Source organism: Caretta caretta, chromosome 11 (genome assembly GCF_965140235.1).
Source record: "Caretta caretta isolate rCarCar2 chromosome 11, rCarCar1.hap1, whole genome shotgun sequence".
Classification (NCBI taxonomy): Eukaryota; Metazoa; Chordata; order Testudines; family Cheloniidae; genus Caretta; species Caretta caretta.
In genome coordinates, this window is record NC_134216.1 from 4,914,545 (window position 1) to 4,937,054 (window position 22,510).

General features: G+C 46.3%; 1 protein-coding gene across 9 annotated transcripts; it reads right to left on the reverse strand.

Annotated features, from left to right (window-relative positions):
- Positions 1-421: 421 nt before the first annotated feature.
- Positions 422-22,505, reverse strand: TMEM169 (transmembrane protein 169). 9 transcript variants are annotated; one of them, XM_075117724.1, is made up of 6 exons: positions 17,735-17,811; positions 17,087-17,218; positions 10,333-10,485; positions 8,245-8,306; positions 6,462-6,898; positions 422-3,112 (listed from the first exon to the last, which is right to left on the reverse strand). In XM_075117724.1, the coding sequence occupies exons 5-6, from the start codon at positions 6,763-6,765 to the stop codon at positions 2,490-2,492; spliced, it is 927 nt and encodes a 308-aa protein (XP_074973825.1). In that variant the 5' UTR covers positions 6,766-6,898; positions 8,245-8,306; positions 10,333-10,485; positions 17,087-17,218; positions 17,735-17,811; the 3' UTR covers positions 422-2,489. The 9 variants fall into 9 exon arrangements, with proteins under 9 accessions (XP_074973825.1, XP_048725804.2, XP_074973827.1 ...); XM_048869847.2 differs by lacking the exon at positions 8,245-8,306; XM_075117726.1 differs by lacking the exons at positions 8,245-8,306; positions 17,087-17,218; positions 17,735-17,811 and adding an exon at positions 22,358-22,505 and having other exon boundaries at positions 10,333-10,480.
- Between the last annotated feature and the right edge of the window lie 5 nt (positions 22,506-22,510).

Consider the following 22,510-nt stretch of genomic DNA (forward strand, 5'->3'; position numbering starts at 1 on the left):
TTTAAGCCTAAATTAATAGTATCCAATTTGGAAATGAATTCCAATTCAGCAGTTTCTCGCTGGAGTCTGGATTTGAAGTTTTTTTGTTTTAAGATAGCGACCTTCATGTCTGTGATTGCGTGACCAGAGAGATTGAAGTGTTCTCCGACTGGTTTATGAATGTTATAATTCTTGACATCTGATTTGTGTCCATTTATTCTTTTACGTAGAGACTGTCCAGTTTGACCAATGTACATGGCAGAGGGGCATTGCTGGCACATGATGGCATATATCACATTGGTGGATGTGCAGGTGAACGAGCCTCTGATAGTGTGGCTGATGTTATTAGGCCCTGTGATGGTGTCCCCTGAATAGATATGTGGGCACAATTGGCAACGGGCTTTGTTGCAAGGATAAGTTCCTGGGTTAGTGGTTCTGTTGTGTGGTATGTGGTTGTTGGTGAGTATTTGCTTCAGGTTGCGGGGCTGTCTGTAGGCAAGGACTGGCCTGTCTCCCAAGACTTGTGAGAGTGTTGGGTCATCCTTTAGGATAGGTTGTAGATCCTTAATAATGCGTTGGAGGGGTTTTAGTTGGGGGCTGAAGGTGACCGCTAGTGGCGTTCTGTTATTTTCTTTGTTAGGCCTGTCCTGTAGTAGGTAACTTCTGGGAACTCTTCTGGCTCTATCAATCTGTTTCTTTACTTCTGCAGGTGGGTATTGTAGTTGTAAGAAAGCTTGACAGAGATCTTGTAGGTGTTTGTCTCTGTCTGAGGGGTTGGAGCAAATGCGGTTGTATACAATTCAATATCTATTGTATACAATCTCTACGTATACAATACGCCACAAGTACTCCTTTTCTTTTTGCGAATACAGACTAACACGGCTGTTCCTCTGAAACCAATCTACTGAGTGTGCTCATCCTAATTGTATGAATGTGTCATTCTTGTATCTGAAACTAAGAATATGAAGTATAACCCTGAGGTCCTATTGTAATCATGCAAAGTGTGGGCCATTAATGGTGGTTTAGAATCTTGATTGCTCCCACTGACTAGGACAATTGGTTGTAAATGGTTTATTTACCTGAAAGGCTTCCTGTATAAGTGCGGGCCAGCCCCGGAAGAATGGAGGGGTTTCACAGGACATGTGAACATGTCACCTGATACTGGAATCCATCTTAAACCTGGTGCTTTTCCATTTAGAAGGAAGGGTGGGAACCCAGAGAGACCAAAGATTCCTGCCTTGTGCCAAAGATATAAAAGGGGGTGGAACAGAACAAAGGGGGGTCCCAGTCACGAGAAAGCCTCTGCTTTTCACCGAAAATGCCTGCTGGAACTAACAAGGACTGTACCGGGGAAAGGACTGGGCCCAGACTAGGAAGGAATCTAGCCTGTGAAAGAAGCTTACTGGAACATCTCTGAGGGTGAGATTTACCTGTAATCAATTTCTTAAGGTATTAGGCTTAGACTTGCGTGTTTTGTTTTATTTTGCTTGGTAACTTACTTTGTTCTGTCTGTTATTACTTGAAACCACTTAAATCCTACTTTTTATACTTAATAAAATCACTTTTGTTTATTGATAAACCCAGAGTAAGTGATTAATACCTGGGGGAGCAAACAGCTGTGCATATCTCTCTATCAGTGTTATAGAGGGGGGATAATTTATGAGTTTATCCGGTATAAGCTTTATACAGAGTAAAACAGATTTATTTGGGGTTTGGATCCCATTGGGAACTGGGTGTCTCAGTGCTGGAGATAGGTGACCTGCTGAGCAGTTTTTGGTTAAAGTCTGTAGCTTTAGGGGCATGGACCAGACCTGAGTCTGTCTTGCATCAGGCTAGCATGTCTGTGTCAACGAGGCAGGGTTCCGGAATCCCACGTTGGTAGAGAAAAATGGCTCAGAGATAGTCTCAGCACATCAGGTGACAGTCCCAAGGGGGTCTCCGAGACCGAACCTGTCACAACTGGTTTCTAAGACAACTTTAGTAACACCATGCACTTTTCAATCTAGCCTCTAGCACCACATAAGCACAGATCTCCTGATTTCAGCAGGTGTTGGGTACAGGGATTGTCCAGAGAACAGACTCCTTTAGCTAGGTCTATAATCACTATATGGTCCATCCTTTCCACCCTAAAACTAGAACGGCCTTTTGCAGAAGTACGGGGCTTTTGCCACTCATCCCAACATACCTATACAGCTTCCCACCTTAACCCCACACACCTGGATCTTCTCACAATTACATACAGTTGTGATTTGCTAAAACCAAATATTAAAGAGATCAGCTAAGCAGCCCTATTACATAACCATGCATGTTCATTTGACAACAAATGCCAGACTCTCATCCGGCATTTTTTGGTGCTCTGTACACATTTCACGTCCCCTCTTCCCCCCAACTCCCAAGTTTTCATTCTCCATGTGTGTGCTCCAACATAAAAAAGGCAGCATAGTTCTTTGTGTGGTGCACCATTCAGAATACATGTGAACAAGAAAGTCAGAGACAGGCAGCACAAAGCCTCAAACTGTTGAAGTCTCAACACCCTGTGCAGAGCCTTTGCCAGACAGACTACCTGAGATATTGTCAGAATCTAGCAGCTCAACAATGCTATATGGGGAACAGTCTTCTAGGCCCAGCTTGCTACACAACCAGCCACAGAATCCCTTCTCCATATCACTCACGGCATGCCACCAGCCACCGAAGGACCACGCAATCTGAGTAACTGCCGTATACAAGCCTAGGAAGAAAGACATGACCATGATTATGACAGGATAGAAGATAATCAGTAAGGGGCAGAAGGTGATCTTGTGCCAGAAGGTCCTCTCTTCGTTGTACACCAAGAAGATGTTGTACCAAGTGATGGTCCCGTAGTAAAAGGAAACCACAAAGGACACTACAAAGATGACAGGAAGGCAGATGATGCTCCAGAGCAGGACATGGGGGCCCCTGTCCAATCCAATGTCGCAAGTCTTCTTCCCTTCTGGTGTCTCATCTTTTGGAGGCTCCTTTGACTTAGCCAGCTCCTGTAGCTCTTTGTCGGTTAGCGTAACATGGATGTCCACCATCTGGCCCTTCTTCTTCCCTCTTGTGATAGTTCCAGTTAAAGTAACATATCGGCTGTCTAAGGGCATGCTCCAGGCACCTTGAAATGGAGATAAATTTCATCAACATTCAAGAGAACTATTTTTTAAAGTACATTTCATGCAAATCTCCAAAGACATTGCGTGGAATTAGACAATACAGTTAGCGTTCAAATCATAATAATAATATAAAAAAGGCAGGGCAAGGGAAGCTAAGAGATGCAAGCAGGAGATCACACAGAACAATGGAAGAAAATGTGGAGCTATCCAGGGACGCTGGTTGAGAGGACAGGAGTGGAGAAGGTTCTGTACTGGTGAGGCTGTGTAAAAGGAAAAACAAGAGGCAGCTGCTATAGGAAGAGAGGGGAGATGGTAGAGGAAAGAGAATGGGCCAGATTCAGAGGGGACTCTAAAATGGTGCAACTTTCTCTTCTGGTCCCCTCAACATGCGTGTTACACCAACCACAATATACTCAGTGGGCCAAATTCAGAAGTGGGGGGAAGGAAAGTCTAAGTTGGTATAATTTGCATGACAAGGGATAAGATGTAGCAAGAAAAGCAACTAAAGGGTATAAGACTAAGTTAAAATAGCCCCCATTCTTAAGCCTTCTAAGTTACATCAACTCAGAGCCCCTTACACCAGGGGTGGGAAAACATTTTGGCCCTAGGGCCATGGCTGGGAATTGAAATTGTATGGCGGGCCATGAATGCTCACAAAATTGGAGTTGGGGTGCGGGAGGGTGTGAGGGCTCTGGGGTGGGGCCAGAAATGAGGAGTTCAGGGTACGGGAGGGGGCTCCGGGCTGAAGCAGGGGGTTGGGGTGCAGGAAGGGATGCAGGCTCCAGCTGGGGGTGCGGGTTCTGGGGTGGGGCTGGGGAAGAGAGGTTTGGGGTGCAGGAGGGTGCTCCAGGCTGGGATCGAGGGGTTTGGAAGGCGGGAGGGGGATCAGGGCTGGGGCAGGTGGTTGGGGCGTGGGGAGAGGCTCAGGGGCGCAGGGTCCGAGTGACGCTTACCTCAGGTTGCTCCTGGAAGCAGCAGCATGTCCCTTCTCCAGCTCCTACACGGAGGCGCGGTCTGGCAGCTCTACACGCTGCCCCATCTGCGGGCACTGCCCCTGCAGTTCCCATTGGAGCGCCGGAGGGGCCATTTGAGCGTGTAGGAGCCGGAGCAGGGCCATGCCGTGGCTTCTGGGAGCCACGTGGTACGGTCCCCGACCCTGTGCCCCAGCCGGAGCGGGCCAACCCCCAGATCTCGCTCCCCAGTGGGAGCTCAAACAGCTCACGGGACGGATCCATCCTGTAGTTTGCCCAACCCTGCCTTACACAGTGGTTAGAGGGGTCCCAGTTATACGCCCTTACACATCAATTCTGAATTTGGCCCCAGGTCTGTTACTTAGGCTGCAGCAAGTCCACAGAGAGTTTTCAAAACAAGTCTGGGCAATCCGATGTAGCTCATGAAGGTGGTGGTGGTTACATTCTCTGGACCTATTAAAAGGCAGGTGGGAGCAATCTGTCCTTGCTGGAGAGCTGGGATTGTAGAGGCCACAGAGAAGGGAGTTGCAACAGTCCCGGTTAAAGATATTTATTTCATTGCTCTGTAAGGCACCTATTGCAAATGTTTCCCTCCACGGGCCATAAACATATGAGAGACATTTTAAAAGAATTAAAGGGAAAGTCAATCAGCCCAAATAGGGCCCAATATCAAACGATGTGGCACACAGACAGACCCAGGCAAACTAGTCACCACCACAAAGGATCCAGTCCACATTGGAGAAAGTCAGGGGAAGAAAGGGGCAGGAAGAGAACAGAAACAAAAAGCAAAGGAAGGGGCCAAAAACGGGCAAGAAAGAGACAACAGAAGTCCCTGGGACCTGCAGCATAATCTAAAGGCAGCCAACATGGAGATGGAGTTCCATAGTGAGGGACAGAACAAATCCCATCCCCAGCCCAGTTCTGGAAGAATACGGGGATCATTAGCTGGCTTGACCAGCCCAAGCAGACTTATTGCCTGAGTGGGACACTGGGCGGAGGAGTGGTTGCTCAAGTCAGAGGAAGGCACGGGCAGAGGTGAGAACAGACGAGTTTGCAAGCCTAAAACAGGATATGGATATTCCCTAGGGAAAGTAGCAATTCAGTTATGACATCAATGAAGGGACGATGGCACACACTTTAAAACTGAAGCGTCCACTGTCTGCAAACCTTTTGAGGTTTGAAAACACAGCAGGACAGTAGGTTTGAGATGCAGCGATCTAACTGGACTGTGAATACCAGCAGTGCATTCCGCACAGGGAAAGGGATGGAATATACATGCACTGCAATTTTCCTTATTTATTAGCACCCCCTCCCCGCAAAAAAAAAAAACCTACACACAACACCACTCTCCTTCCTTATCAGCTATGAGTCCGAATAGATGGACAGGGCTGGAAGACCTGGCAGGGACTCGCCCCCGTGCAGAGATCTCCAGCTGCCCTTCTGGGTGAAAGCAGCTCTGAAAGTGCTCACCGTTGACCCTGACAAGGAGTCCCTTTCCAAAGAGGAAGCTATGCTGAGACGGTATCAACAGGAGGCTGCAGCCAATGACCTCTCCCTATGGCACTATACCAGAAAGAGCCTCTAGAATTGATCAACCTGGAGCCTGAGTTCCCATCCATTTGCTTTACATGCAGTTCTAAGTAGGGAAGAGGGCCTGATCCCAAAGTCAATGGGAGGAGGGTGTGCTCAACATCTCACTGCAACATCTCCCTAAATTAGCAGCTACATTAAAAAAAAAAAAAGATTTAAGAAGAGGGGGACCAATGGGGAGGATATTCAAACAAATAAGTGGCTAAGACAACAGACCAAAAAATAACCCCTGGTGCCTTTTATCTGGGATTTCAAAGCACTTTCATGTCTGAAGCCTCTCAAACTCGCTCTCCGCTATTATGCGACAGGGAAAACTGAGGAGTAGAAGTTAAAGTGCCTTGCCAAAGGTCACATCAAAAGTCAGTAGCGGAGCTGGAAAGGCGGCTCTGGATTCTCCTCCTGTGCTCCCCGACCAGCCCACCCATCCTGAATCCATAAAAAAAGACCCTCGATTTGTAAATTGAAAATGCCCAATTTTCCAAAAAGTAACGATACAGAAGCTCAAAAAATAACTCGCAGCATCTACCCTAATGAACACTACATCTGAAAAGGGGCTTGTGCCCTCAAGTCCCATGGATGCCCATGGTGCTTCAGAGCACTCAGCCGCAAGAGAGGAGGATAGACTTCCAGAAGTTTTATCCTTCCCCATACCTTTGAAACAAACAAACAACAAAAAAAGACAGGCAAGAGTTAGTGACCCTATTTACACACGGATCAATATATTTTACTGTTCAGTGGCTCAATGGCTAGTTGAATCTGGGTGCCAGCTGCAGCTTCTGGGGATACGTACCATCTGCCACGGAATTTCCCAAGAACTTAGAGCCTTCTTCTGAACTTCTCTCCCTTCCTTCCTCATCCGCCTGCTCTTCTTCCACCTTATTTTCATTCTCCGACCGATAAACTATAATAGACTCTGGACGGGACTCTTTCTTTTTCTTTTTCCTTCTGTCCATAGTGGCTTCTCCATCAAAGGTCACTGCCGTAGCCACAGCTCTCCGCAGGGAGCCTCGGTGCGGACTGCGTGTTCCAGCCTTGTTCTCCCTCTGCACTGCTTCCTCCATCCCGCTGCTGTTTTGAAGCGTCTCATCAGGCATCTCTGAGGAGGTGTTTAAAAATCTATCCGCTCCTGCACTTCTGAGCCATTGATCAGGCAATGATTAGCAGGGATACTCTGGCTTGCGAAAGCATCCTAGTCACAGCATCCAACAGACATCCTCCATTTCCAACCTAAAATGAGAGAGGACAAATAATCAATAGAGTGTCACATTTAACTCCATGTAGAAGAGCAGGTTCCTGCGGATTTTTAAAGAGACACTTCCAGCTAACTTACCACGTTAAGCAAAATTGGTTTAAGCGCAATTTAAACTGACTTACGTGAATCTACATTTATTGATTTTAAAATCGGATTTAGTTACACCAATACAAATTTTCTAATATGGACCAGGGTTAAATGTATGTTCCAAATTTAAATACAGGAAACAAAAGCCGCCAGGATGGGAGTGGGTGTTTAATAGGAATAGACTAAATAAGCACGGTTTGTTGGGAGATTTTAACATTCCTCTGCAATGCCAGCAAAACTGCACTGGCAGTAGAACAAAAAGGTGAAACTGGCAAGCAACATACATGAAACTGACTAATTTAGGATCCCTACTGGACAATTGCAGCAGTGAAACTATGGTGCAAATTGCCTTAATCTAGACAAACCGTAGATTTATTATGCAAGATGAGGTTAATGCAAATAGTAATTGAATGATGTGATACACGGTGAAAAGTCAACCGGATTTTTAAAAACCCTGCAATTTAATAATCTGCATTTCTATTGGTAACAAGCATAAGCATTTTTTTAAATGTGAGTTTTATGTTGAGGGGGGTAAAATCAAGACGACTCCATGAAAAATAAAAAATTACAATGAAGTATTTTGGTTGTGTAGAAATTTTTTTACTACCAATCGATATAAAAAACTCAGGGCCTGATTCTTTACTCAAGCAAAGCCATTATTAATATTAAAAAATGCCACTGACTTTGATGGGAGTTTTGCCTGAGTAAAGGACACAGGAACAGGCCCTCAGCATGCAAGCAGTGTAAACTGCATCCTGGTGGATAATCCCTGGATCCATACAATTCTCAGACTAGACTCAATCTAGGAAATGAAGAGACCGATTGGGAGATAGCACTGGCAGATACTTTGGTGGAGATCTAAATACAGCAATGCAGATCTAGGTTGAACATTTAAATGATCAGAAGACTCTGCATGACTGAGCATTAAAGTCCTGCCTAATGCATGAAGCAGTCCTTCAACAGGAATTTAAAGACATCATCATAATTTACAGCCCATTAAATGTGGAGACATTGTTTTATTTAAACAAATGCTGGGAAAAAGTTGAACATTTTAGATTCAGCTATATAGTCTAAAATGACCCTCCCACAAATACAAAGTCACACGTTTTGGGGATTTGGGTTGGGGGGGGGTGGGAGTTATTTTGGTTGATCTAAAGTTTTATTTATGCTTCTCTCTTATACACATGCACACACAGAGATTTGTAGTAAAACTTTAATTGTTTTACTTGAATACCTGAGGAAAGACTGTGTTCAGTTGCCTCTGGGTGGCTTGAAAAGTTGAAAATCTAAAGATCACTGAAGTTTTACATATAGAAAATAAATTTTCATTAGTCATCAGGAAGCATGCAAAGAGGCATTCCAATAATAGGGTCAGCAGGACACTTAAAGATGCGTACATTAGGCACCCAAAAATAATTAGGACTTTTGCAAATCTTGGCACAAGCCTCCAGCCATTACAGCTGCAAACAGAACCTTCAAATTGTCAGCAGAGTAAAACCAGTGCAATGTTCCTGACAGACTGCCTGAAACAGGAGCGCCAAGAGGGGATGAAATGACACGCCATCTCAAGGAGGGGTTGATTCTTACACCTTAGTAAAGTTAACAATGTTGATTTAAATCATTTCAATCCTTATTAAAGCAGGCAAGAAAGAATAGGGATGATATTTTGAAGAAGTGCAGAGTCTTTTCTGAGTGGTAGCCCAATCTAGCATGGTGTCTTTTGTGGGTGAAGTTTGGTTTTAGGTAGAGTTTGGGATAGTACTACCATCCAATCCTAAATAGAGGCAAAGAAAAATCATATAGCAATTCTCCTGGCCCCTTCTGCACCTTGTGAAAGAGCCTGTGGAGGGGTCACGTAAAAGAAAGAAGGGGGTTAAAAATACAAAGCAACTAGAAAAAAGAGTGATTCCTTCCTGGGGACATTGCTGCTTCTCTGCATTGTAGAATGTCTCATTTACATAGAGCAGCAGTGTTCTTGGGAAGTTAGTTAACTAGGTGTTAACACTCCATACCTTAATCAATATAAAAGAACAATGGACTATCCAAGAATAGAGAAATACTCCTGCCCTCCAGTTCAAACCACCCACTGATTTCAGAGAGAGCGCAAAGAGTCCGCTCTTGACATACTAACTCTGGAAGTTGTCCAGGTCCATAGGAACTTGTTTAAATTTTGAGAGAGGCGTTTTTCAAAAACGCACGCTGAGGGGACAAATGGCTGGGGAGTAAATTCATGCAAGTGGTGCTATTCTTCAGAGACTTGCCTGGGACACATGAATACACTCCTCTAAGGTTCTCCTGAAAAGTCCAGTACTAATACTTAAAGCTTACACCATGCTTTGCACCTGAAAGACACTGCACACAGAGCAGCTGATTAACCCTAATGCCCCTCTGGGATGGGGAAAACTGCAGCACAGTGGCCTGGCGCCACTCAGATGCCACAATGATGGGCAACCCCCTAAAAAACTGGACAGACAGAAAGAAACTAAGCTGGGATTAGAATCTGGGACTTCCAGGTTCTCAGCCTGTGTTCAGCCCACACTGCCTCAAAGAGTAGACAGAAAGTCTCCTAACCCTTGAACAGCAACCCACACAAAACTTGCCAGTAGAAGTTAAAAACAGCCCTAAAACCACAGACCGGGTTGGGGGGGGGGGGAAGGGGTTGGTTTGTTTTTTAAGTATATTCAGCTGTGACCTAGGTTAAACGCACACAAAAATTGAAGGCAAAACCAATGCAGCGCCCTCAGCTGTTACAATGAAAAAGATGTGGGGTCATGGTGGATAACCGGCTGAACCTGAGGTCCCAGTGTGACGCTGTGACCAAAAGGGCTCATGTTGTCCTTGAATGTATAAACAGAGGAATGTGGAGTAGGGAGGTTATTCTACCTCTGTATTTGGCACTGCGGCCGGGATACTGTGTCCAGTTCTGGCATCTGCACTTCAAGAAGGATGCCGATATATTGGAGAGGGTGAGCCACAATAACGATTCAAGGATTGGAAAACATGTATTATAGTTTTCAGAGTAGCAGCCAAGTTAGTCTGTATTCACACACAGAAAAGGAGTACTTGTGGCACCTTAGAGACTAACAAATTTGGGCTCCTGACGTTGATTTAGCCTATCAAAGGGAAGATTAAAGGTGATTTAATCGTGGTCTATAAGTCCCTACATGGGGAACAGAAATTTGATAAGAGAGAGCTTGGCAATCTACTAGACAAAAGTTACAAGAAAATCCAGTTGTTGGAAGTTGGAGCTAGACAAATTCTAACTAGAAATAAGGTACAATTTTTTAAAAATGAGGGTAATTAACGACTGGAAAAAACTTACCAAAGGCTGTGCTACAGTCTCCGTCTCAGGGAAATTTTAAATCAAGATTGGAGCTGTTCTAAAAGATCTGCTCTAGTTCCAACCGGAATTAGTTCAGGAAGTCCTGTGTTATACAGGAGGTCTGTCTAGATGATCACGGGTGTCTGTTCTGAACTTAAAAAAAAAAAAAAACGATGATCACCCCGCACCACAAACAAATCAGCTGTCTCCCCACCATACATCTGGCCGGTGTTTTGCCTGCCCTCATGCTCAGCCTGCCTGGGAAGCAATGGCACCCTCTCTCACATCAATAAAAGCAACACTTTAGGAATAGGGTGCCCAGAGTACAGTCCACCCTCTGGTTCAGCTGTCAACTCAGAGATGTTGGGGCAGTTCATGGGCCCGGGTGAATCTAACAGGTTGGAGCCCAAGCCTGCTCCTCCTCTCTTGGAATGCCTCGGGATTTGGTACTCAGCACTAGTGAACTCGAACAATGAGCAGTTTCTATCCATTCAAAAAAAGGCTCCGTAAGACACAGACACAAGCAGATAGCACAGTAACGAGCATCTCATTCTTTGTAAAAGCTATGCAGACTGGGTGCAGCCCTCACACCTCAAAAGTGGCACTTGGCGCTGGCGAGCTTTGGCAATCCTGCTTCAGAGGTGATTTTCTGCACTGACTTCTGTCGATCACCCAGTGAGAACTCCACCCCGCAGAAGTCTCAAAGTGTAGGTGGAGCATGATAATTTCCATACGCATATCATCAGAGTAGACTGCACTCCCCATGAGAGCACAAGAGCAGGCACGAATCTAATAATTCACGACAGGGGGTAAGGGAGAGGACAATGGCCAGGGCTTCAGAGCGAGCATGCAGCAGTTTATTAGCCAAGCAACTGGTTATTAATCTCCGTGAGAACACAGATGGAAGAACCCTGGGCAGGCTCCACAGTAGCAAGCTCTGCTGATCAGGGCGGTCATGACAACATTAGACTCTGTCGCACAAGGGTCTCAAGGTTTTCTCCTGCACTATTTTAAGTCAATGGAAAGGCTTGATCCTATTTCCATTAAAAGATAAGATATTATTCTGCTCACGAAAACAGAGTACGAGAAAAAGTCTCTCAGAAAGCTAAGAAAATCCTTTGATCCCTGGTACATTAAAACCAGGGTTCTGTTCTGGCCACAGCCTTTTGGGGATTGTTCATAACAGAGCCGAGGTGAGACGACAGTGTGAGCAGTGGACACTAACTAGCATCAGTTTTGTACTTATTTATGTTTATAGTCACAGAAAATAAAACAGATAAATACATCCAGTATGTTGAGCGCTTCCAGCACTCCTTCTTACTTATTTGTAGTACACCAAGGTCCCAAGCAAATCAGGAACCTGCCTTCCTAGATGCCGTCTAAACAAATAGCAAGACAAGATCTCTGCCCTGAATAATTTGTCTGAAATTAGACTGTATGGTGCAACAAATGAACATGCAAAATAATAAGAGGGAAGAAGGTAACCATAATAAGAGCTGGTATTTACATGTGCCAGCTTTATGTCCGCTCATTTATTCAAGGTATTTATCTGGCCTCTGTTTCCCATAGTATCTGAGCACCTCATAATCTTTACTGGATTCATCCTCACAACATCCCTACATGGTAGGGAAGTGCCAGGATCTCCATTTGACAGATGGGGAACTGGAGCATAGCGCGATTTAGGGCCTGTCTAAACGAACGCTTAGTTCACTGCAAGCTGGGGTGTAAATATACCTTGCACTAGCCTGCCACACTCTAAGTGTCTATGTGGATCCCGCTGCTGCCAGAGTTCCCGTGCACCTAAGTACATTTGTACTTACCTGTTTTGAAGCACACTACATACTTGTACTTAAGAATTTTAAACACTATGTACTTAGTACTTGTCTTAAGTACACTTTAAAAGGTATTTAGGTATTTAAAATACAAGCAACTTTTTCCCCCTCTGCAAGAGCTTTTTCAAACAATCACATCCCTCCCAACTGTCCCACATTTGGGGGGGGGGGGGCATGCGTGTGTGAATGTATTTACATTTATAAGATATTTTCTCATTGTTAATCCATTGTTCATGTATACGAATAACATTTCCTTGTTACTCTTCTTCTCTCTCTTCCACTGTGTGTTCACGTTATTCAGGAAGTTGTCCATACGTAGACCAGACAATTGCAAGGAAGACGGGAGTTGACAGTACCTGTGCTTTTACTTATAAATACATAAGCACGATTTCCACGGCACACCTGTACTTATAAGGACTTCTGCAGTGTGTACTTGGCACTTATACTTAAGTCCTTTTTTCAGTACTTATGGCAACTCTGGCTGCTGCACGTTAAAAAGTCCCCCTAGCGTGCCTTGACCTACTCCCCTTTCAAAGCAGGCTAGATCGAAGTGCAGTAGGGAACATTTTGCGCACAGCAGCAGGGTCCACACAGACATACAGCGCCACAGGTGCTGGAACTAGCCGTAGGGTTGCCAACTTTCTAATTGCACAAAACTGAACACCCTTGCCCCGCCCCCGCCTCACTCCTTCCCTGATGCCCTACCCCTGCCCCGTCTCTGAGCCCCCTCTCCCCCCGCTGCTCACTCTCCCCCACCCTCACTCACTTTCACTGGGCTGGGACAGGGGGTTGGGGGCTGGGAGGGGGTGAGGGCTCCAGCTCCAAGGTGGAGCCAGAAATGAGGGGTTCAGGGTGTGGGCTCCGGGAGCGGGCTCAGGGCTGGAATAGAGGATTAGGGTGCAGGAGGCGGTGTGGAGTCTGGGAGGGCGTTAGGGTGCAGGAAGGGGTTCTGACCCGGGGCAGGGGGTTGGGGTGCGGGTGGGGGTTAGGGTACGGGAGGGGGTTCTGACCTGGGGCAGAGGTGCAGGAGGGGGTTCCAACCTAGGACAGGAGGTTTGGGGTGCGGGCTCCAGCCAGGCGGCGCTTACCTCAGGCGGCTCCTGGTTGGCAGCTCAGTGGAGCTAAGGCAGGTTCCCTGCCTGGCCTGGCTCCGCGCTGCTCCTGGAAGTGGCCGGCATGTCCAGCCCCTAGGCCAGGCGGCTCTGCACAGTGTGCGCTGCCCGCAGCTCCCTCTGGCCATGGTTCCCAGCCAGTGGGAGCTGCGGAGCCTGCACTGGGGGCAGCGTACGGTGCTTCCCTGATCGCCCCTGCGCCTAAGAGCCAGACTTGCCGGCTGCTTCCAGGGAGTTGCACAGAGCCAAGGCAGGCAAGAAGCCTGCCTTAGCCCCACTGCGCCGCCGACTGGACTTTTGATGGCTGGAGCCACCAGGGTCCATTTTTGACTGGGCGTTCTGGTCGAAAACCGGACGTCTGCAACCCTAAATAGGGGTGCTGCTGCACCCCCTGGCTTGAAGTAGTTTCCATTATATACAGGGTTTACAGTTTAGTTCAATGGCTCTCAGCACCCTCACTATAAAAATTGTTCCAGCACCCCTGCTTAGTGCCCAGCAGGCTAGTGCAACATGGAGTTACATCCAAGCTTGCGGTGAGCTACACATTCATTTACACAAGCCCTAAGTGACTTGCCCAAGGTCACACGGGAATTCTGCAGTGGAGCAGGGAATTGAACACAAGTCTTTGAAGTCGCAGGCTAGGATTCTAACCACCGGACCATCCTTTCTCTCTGTGCATACCTTGATGGTTCCAAATCACTTAAACATTTTTTCAAAACAAAGTGATAAGCAATCCCACTGACCCTCTGTCAGGCCAGTGCCAACTGGCCATGCCCAGCAAGCATCACAGGAGACGTCAATCTTGTAGCAGAATTTCAAAGAGCAGAGCAGAGCGGTTTAACATATCAGTTCAAGGAACAGAACAGAGGGGAAAACACAGTAAGATAGCTGACCATCACAGAACACTTTACAGGTATTCTTTAATTGAGACACCCAACACCACCGAGATATACTTGTTATTAGCCCCACTTTTCAGGTGACGACACTCAGGTGACCTGTTCAAGGCCACAGAGTGAATCAGTAATGGTGCTAGGACTAGAGCTCAGGACTTCCCGGCTCTCAGCCCTATACTCAGACCACTGAACTGGGCCTCTTTTGCGTTTCCTTTTTGTGACAGACTTAACTCTTTGCTAGTAACATTCTATAGGATACATTGCAGCCAAAACGTTTTAAAAAGGAGTTTTCCAAAGTATCACTCAGTTGTTTCTAGATGACATTTTCAAAGGATTTATTTAAGTCGTTCCACTGAGGGTGCTTTACAGAATATCTGTTTTATGAATTAGTTCTTTTTTCTCCATTATTCCATAATTTTCCCAAATGTCAAGAGATAACGCTGCCGTGCAAAGCAGCCTTACTGAACTCTGGCAGACACTGTACAAGAAAAGCTGTTCTTTAAAAAAGCCAAACAAAATGCTTTGTTAAATTCCCTTGCATAAAACTTTCCCTTATGGAGGATCCCCGAACACCGCTTATCTACCTATTTAGGACAAAGATAGGATGTACCAGAGTGTATTCCACCCCAGCCTCCAGGTTGTTTTGTCCAGATTTGGTAGAAGAGAATAAAGAAACATTTTCAGACAAAGAATGCAAAGCTTCCAAGTTTATCCACAGGAATGAGACTGGTTTTCTATCATGTATTATCTTGTGCCAGAAGTTTCAACGAGTGACACATGTACATGAGCTTTTGAAGAGACCCGAGATTTTGATATTAGAATAACCTCGGGGGAGAAAAAGTTTGAGATTTTCAAAGCAATCTAAGAGATTTAGACACACATCTCACAGTACAATGTTTAGCATAGTAGGGTTCTGGTCTACGACTAGAGCTCCTAGATGCTATGGTAATACAAATAATTTTAATAGAAGATGTGCTAGACTGCTTTGAAAATCTCAACCTAATACCTGGGCTTACATTTCTTCTGGAAACAAAGTGAAGACACTTTTTCCTCTCCTCGCCCCAATTCCACCCATCCCTCTACACCCCCAAACGTCCCCATTTTCCTACTTCAGCCAGTGGGCTCAGAGTCCTGCATGTTTAACACAGCAGACACTGAGTGCTCATATGAAAGGATTTCATTTGCCAGCCCAATGGCAATGCTATTTGCTGGATGACATGGAAGCAGAGTTTGGAAACAGCTGTTTTTTCCCCAGCCATCCCACCTTTAGGGCTGAACCACCTCTAAATGGAGTGCATGTGCGAGAAAGACCTGCTGATGGCCAGTTGTTGTACCCAGGGTTCGTTGACCCATAATGCAACATGGGCTGTGATGATGGCTTCTGCTAACCCAACCAGAGGATGAGTCACAATTTGTAGCCACTTAGAAAACTTTGGAAAGGGGGAAGGGCTGGAATGTGGTTATTGGAATGAAGGGGTGGGAGACTTACAAGTCCTTCTCTTAACAAGGCAATGTGTGGGAGAACCCATGTGGGGAGAAAGGTACATGGAGGAAGAAGACTTTCCTTTTTTAATTATAAAGCTAAAGGTCACTGCTGTGTGGTCCACTGGAGACGGCTGTCTAAAACCAAATGTAGAGGTGAATTTTTTGAAAAATGTTTACACAAGGCCAATACGCTCACTGACTTCAATTCAGAGTTCTGCCTGAGTGTAAACTGAGTAAGAACATCATGATTTGGCCCACAGTTACTTAACAGCTACACGGGGTAACCTGACAGAACTGGAAGTGTCCACAGGGAGTGATCCGGGACTGCTTACACATCACACAATAAAAATCATCTAGGATACTTAGAGAGAACCTCTAAAGGTAGGAACTGGATGGCTCAGGGGATCAGCAGTAGGACACAGAGCATATCACTTCTAAGGGTACATCTTCACTGCAGAGTCAGCTTGGGAGACTATTACCAGGTCTGAGTACCCAGGTTATATTAGCCTGGATAGAGAGGCCCTACTGCAAAAGCTTAAAATGTCCCAGACCTGTGTGACTGCATCCACGCTGGTACTGCACTCGCCCACCTGAGGAGCTAGGCTAGGACTTCTGGGTGGCTATCCCCTGGCTCTTCTGGGTGGCTATCCCCTGGCTCTTAGCGCTGCTTTAAGTTCTCTGAATTCTTTCACGGTGTATTGTGAGAGAACTTTGGCCCAGGAAGGACAGACCTGTGTGGAAGTGTTCTTAGCCTGCCAGCTCACTAATGTAAACAACTTCCTGTCCTCCGCCTCTGTTGCAACCCATGAGCAGGCATGGAGTTTACTGTGAATGATGATCTGATCCAGCTGTTGGCTTTAATGCAACCTTCATTTTGGCAACAGGAGGCAGATGCAAGGCACGAGACACAGTGGAAGGCATCTTGGCAGTACGGTACCTTGCTAAGGAAACCACACTGCATCCTCCCTGGTCCATTCCCCTATCTCCTTCCCAAAGACTGTTCAAATACTGTGGAAGTGCTGCATACAATGTGGGGTTTAAATGCCAAACTGGTGTACATAAACTAGAAGGTGACTTCTGGTACAGAAGGAAGGTGTAGGTAGCGGGGAAGAAAGTATGGCCCAGAAGGAACTGTGGGAAGACACTGGAGGACTATCAGCACCTATGTTGATTAGTCCGTGTCCACACTGCAAAATGGGTGTGTTACCAGCCTGGGTTAAAGCAGAACCCAGGCTCAAACCCATATCTCCTAACTGTGCCAGCAAGCTAGGTTTAAAGCACCTCTAAACCCAGATGAGAGGTTTGTGTGTGTGGACGGTAGTCAGGCGAGAGGCAACACCTGGGTAAGAGCCTGGGTTAACTCTGCTGTGAAGAAATAATTTAATACACTGGTTCAAACACAATGAAGACTGGTAGGAACCTGAGTCATTACCTGTGGTGGCAACATGAACAGACATTGGTGGGTTTGGTCCAGGTCTTAGTGGGTAGATTTCTGTTTCATAAATGGCAGTGTCCTAAGGGAGGGAAAGAAGTGGAGCTCTCCACTATCCCATAGAACTGGTCCCTGCAAGGCACAGTTAAGGCAAATGCTCACAAAATATTGATCTAATTTTTTTAAACATTTAAACTATGGCATTTATAACAGATTAAGAACTATTGCAAATCTCAGCAAAAAGTAAGTAACTTTTCTTGATGGGAGAGTGAAGGTGTCAGGGTTCCTTCCCCACTCTGAACTCTAGGGTACAGATGTGGGGACCCGCAAGAAAGACCCCCTAAACTTATTCTTACCAGCTTAGGTTAAAAACTTCCCCAAGGTACAAACTTTGCCTTGTCCTTGAACAGTATGCTGCCACCACCAAGGGTTTTAAACAAAGAACAGGGAAAGAGACCACTTGGAGACGTCTTTCCCCAAAATATCCCCCCAAGCCCTACACTCCCTTTCCTGGAGAAGGCTTGATAATAATCCTCACCAATCTGTACAGGTGAACACAGATCCAAACCCTTGGATCTTAAGAACAATGAAAAATCAATCAGGTTCTTAAAAGAAGAATTTTAATGAAAGAAAAGGTAAAAAAATCACCTCTGTAAAATCAGGATGGAAAATACTTCACAGGGTATTCAGATTCAAAACACAGAGGATCCCCCTCTGGGCAAAACCTTAAAGTTACAGAAAACAGGAATAAACCACCCTCTTAACACAGGGAAAATTCACATCAAACAAAAGATACACTAATCCGCCTTGCCTGGCTTACCTCTACTGGTTGCAATATTGGAGACTTGGATTAGGATGGGCTGGAGAAGATGGATTTCTGTCTGGCCTCTCTCAGTCCCAAGAGAGAACAACCACGTAAATAAAGAGCACAAACAAAACCTTCCCCCTGCCCCAGCAAGATTTGAAAGTATCTTGTTCCCTTATTGGTCCTTTGGGTCAGGTGCCAGCCAGGTTAGCTGAGCTTCTTAACCCTTTACAGGTAACAGGATGTTGCCTCCGGCCAGGAGGGATTTTATAGCACTGTATACAGAAAGGTGGTTACCCTTCCCTTTATATTTATGACAGAAGGCATTTGATATTCTTCACTCTGATAAAACATGTAAGTGGTGTAGATTTTACTCAATGGCTTGTGGCTTGGTAGTCAAGCAGGTGCTTTGGAAGCTGAAGACCTAGTTTGCAAACATAGATGAGTGTTTGTCCCTGGGATTAATTAAAGATCTGTCTGATATAGTCTATTTAGGATATGTACGTCAGCCACCGGCAATTAATGGGGCTCTATATGGCCTCAAGATCATGGCAACATGGAAGATAATTAAAGAATGTCTTAGAGTGCCAACCACAGCAGTCTATACTTTGCCTCAATTGAGCTCTTTAATACAGTGTTTTAGAACTTCAAAATGCTATAGAAACATTAATGAATCTGAAAGGCAGCATGGTCTGATGGTTACAGCATAGACTAGGAATCAGAAGTCTGGAGTTCTATTCCAAGCCTGTTTGTCTCTGACTTGCTGAAAGACAATGGCATAGTTGCAAACACTGTACCTCTATTTCCCTATATGTAAAGTGTGAATGTATACACTCCTTCATATTACAGTTTATGATCTTCAGATGAAAGGTGCTATACTATAAGTGCTTTTATTGTTAAAGGGTTAATCTTCACCACACCTACCAGAAAAATAATAGTTATCCTTATTTTATCCTTTATTTTCATTTATTTATCATTATCCTTTATTTTACAGAGCGGGAAACTGAGGCACAGAGCTGTTAGCTGACTTACTTGTTTAATGAGCACATGACTGAGAATTATTCTTACCAGCTAGTACTACCTCTTCTACCAAGTAACCTCTTACCGTGAAAAAATATGCAGAAATAATCGTTAATGATGTTTTCAATCTTTGTGCTCTCATCTAATGGGATCACCAGAGAAACCAATCTGTGCACTTTATTCAACACACAGGATCTACTAGGCACACCAATGCTGGTTAAAAATGAAAATGATCTATGTTGGATTGGGAAAGATCTGTCCAGCGTTTATTTTTTGTTGGGCAAAACTCAAAATAATGCTGAATGTTCCCTGCAGCAATTGAATAACTGATACTGGGCTTGTTGAGGGAACTATTTAAAAATGCCAGACCTCTGCCTTTTCTTTAGCACAAAAGGGGCTGTGTTCAAGACATTTTAAAAGGATCAGATTATACCACTTTCAATAATAGTTAGATTTCATCACACCAATGGCTGTTTCTGAAGAGAGAATTTTCCATTCAGAGTATGTGGCTCAGGTATTACAAACTACTAGATACCATCCTTGACGTGTATTAAAACACACAAAATTAGGGAATTATTTGAGAATAATGGAGAATCAACTCAAAATAAGAGAAAACTGCAAGCTGCCTTTCTCTAGCTCTGTGCAAAATAAGTGAGAAGATATAGAAAGATAAATATAATTTAAAAAATCATTCCCTCTTGAGAAACACACAACATTAAAGATCTGCTATTTGCTTAGAGAAAGCTATAGATTGATAGGTGCATAACTCAGTTGGGATGTGGATGAATGATCCTGTAAGTAAGGAGTTATGAGATAAATTGAGATGAAATATTATTTTAAGCACACTTAACATAAACGCAAGTGCTATTTTTTCTGATGAGCAATTTATATCTTATGATGAAGGCTTTGAAAAATTCTTAAGAATGGTTAAAAAGCCCAAGGTCATTTAAGGAAAAAGCGCCAAGAAATACAACTTCAGAGCAACGCATTTTATTTTATGGTTAATAAGGTTAAAAACAAAACAAAAAACACACACCCAGAGTTTTGCCAGGGTTCTGCCTCTGAAAAACCGTTCCTTGGTTTAAGAGGGAATATACATGCATGTGAAAATAATCCCCTTTTGCTTTTTTAAAAAACGATTTCCTCTTCAAGGGGAAGTGGGGAGGAATCCACCAGCTTCAAAGGGGGAGAAATGCAGCTAAGAATAGATCGGACAGCAGAATAAGAGGGGGTGGGGGCTGAGCGGGTTAGTCCTAGTGCCTGATCTCCAGAACTGCAATCTCAGCTGCTGGGTGGGACCTATTTGTTGCCCTCTAAGAGCAAAAGAGAAAAAAAAATATGTACACACACATATATACACACACATCTGATCAAGTCTTTTTATTCCATTCAATAAAGCAAGTAACTATCTCCAGCTCAATCAATAAAGCCCAATGTCTGAGTGACCTGGACAAGACCACAATTTTGGAAAAGGGAGCAAATGCCATTTGTAGTCAATATCGCCTTTCCTCTTGTTAGGTGTCAGGGAACGCAGGGCCATAAATCCCCTTTATTTCAGAGGCAGCAACAGACTTCTGCAGTTCTTTGCACAGCCCTGCCCGGTGCCCAGCAGAATAGGGCAGGCTTTGCTGAGCCCCATTTCATTTGTTTTGCTATATTCGAAGTGCGAGCATCGTTTTATTTTAGGGGACAGGCTAAAAAACGCCCTTCTGTCTAAAGTTTGCTCACTCACATGCCAGTATGCCTGCAGGGAGAACCCCTTTCCAACCTGCATACATATATGGAATTCTCTCACATGCAATGGGGGACTCTTCTCCAACGTGCATGCCAGCAAGGTACCGTCAAATGCCCATGTGCCATGAAATCCCTCTCTCCAAGATGCATAAGCCATTCGCACGTGCAAGGATGAACCCTTCTCCAGCGTGCACGCGTGGAAGGAACCCTTAGTCATATGCACACACGCGCCGGCAAGGTGACATGTCTCCAAAATGCATACACGGAGCCCTCACACCCAGACTAGGGATGCTCTATACACTGCAGCCGCATGGACTTAACGAACAAGCCTCACATCTGTACACTCAACCGGATAAGACAATGCATTAGGAGCAAGGTGGAATGTGCGCCCTTGCTCCTACGCAGGGAAGATCGCCCACTGCAGCTTGTTGGAGAGTTTGTAGGCGTGGTGCCTCTCCCCCCACCACATATTTAAAACCACAGCACCACGTACAACGGGGCAGAACTCTGCTGCTGCACCTCCCCTACCTGGGAATTGCAAAGGTGCAACCGGGGGAGGGGACGGGGAATAAACAGACGGCCAGTTACACTGAGGCAAATGCAGAAGAGAAAATCACCTTCAAGATAGCAAAAATCACCTGACATGAAATCAAACTTACCTGCTGGCCCCCTGCGTGGGGGTCGGATGCTTCCGTCCCCAGCTGGGTCTGCAATGGGGGTGAAGGGGGTATGCAATGGGGGGGTGGAAGAGTGGATGCTCCTGCCCCCAGCTGCTCTGCAATGGGGGTGGGGGGGAACTGCAATGGGGGGTGGAGGAGTGGATGCTCCTGCCCCCAGCTGCTCTGCAATGGGGGTGAGGGGGGTCTGCAATGGGGGGTGGAGGAGTGGATGCTTCCGTCCCCAGCTGGGTCTGCAATGGGGGTAAAGGGGGTCTGCAATGTGGGGGGAGGAGTGGATGCTCCTGCGCCCAGCTGCTCTGCAATGGGGGTGAGGGGGGTCTGCAATGGGGGTGAGAAGAGGGGATGCTCCTGCCCCCAGCTGCTCTGCAATGGGGGTGAGGGAGGGTCTGCAAGGGGGGGTGGGAAGAGGGGATGCTCCTGCCCCCAGCTGCTCTGCAATGGGGGTGAGGGGGGTCTGCAAGGGGGGGTGGAGAAGTGGATGCTCCTGCCCCCAGCTGCTCTGCAATGGGGGTGAGGGGGGGTCTGCAAGGGGGGGTGGGAAGAGGGGATGCTCCTGCCCCCAGCTCCTCTGCAATGGGGGTGAGGGGGGTCTGCAATGGGGGTGAGAAGAGGGGATGCTCCTGCCCCCAGCTGCTCTGCAATGGGGGTGAGGGGGGGTGTCTGCGAGGGGGGGTGGAGAAGTGGATGCTCCTGCCCCCAGCTGCTCTGCAATGGAGGTGAGGGGGGTCTGCAATGGGGGTGAGAAGAGGGGATGCTCCTGCCCCCAGCTGCTCTGCAATGGGGGTGAGGGGGGGTCTGCAAGGGGGGGTGGGAGAAATGGATGCTCCTGCCCCCAGCTGCTCTGCAATGGGGGTGAGGGGGGTCTGCAATGGGGGTGAGAAGAGGGGATGCTCCTGCCCCCAACTGCTCTGCAATGGGGGTGAGGGGGGTCTGCAATGGGGGTGAGAAGAGGGGATGCTCCTGCCCCCAACTGCTCTGCAATGGGGGTGAGGGGGGTCTGCAAGGGGGGGTGGGAGAAGTGGATGCTCCTACCCCCAGCTGGGTCCGGGGTCGGACACTCCTGCCCCCGGCTGGGCCTGCCTGGCAGCGGGCAGAGGGCGCTGTCCCCGTCCCGGGGGGCCGCTGACCGGCGACCGATGCTTCTGCCGCCGCCGCCGCCTCCCGCCCTCAGCCTCTGGCGGTGTC

What these genes read in the sequence shown, in the direction of transcription:
- TMEM169 (XM_048869849.2), bottom strand. Translation starts at nt 6,765, where the DNA reads ATGCCTGATGAGACGCTTCAAAACAGCAGCGGGATGGAGGAAGCAGTG. An exon ending in GGGAAATTCCGTGGCAGATG is followed by an intron (nt 3,113 to 6,461) that starts GTACGTATCCCC and finishes CTCCATTTCAAG; the next exon opens with GTGCCTGGAGCATGCCCTTA.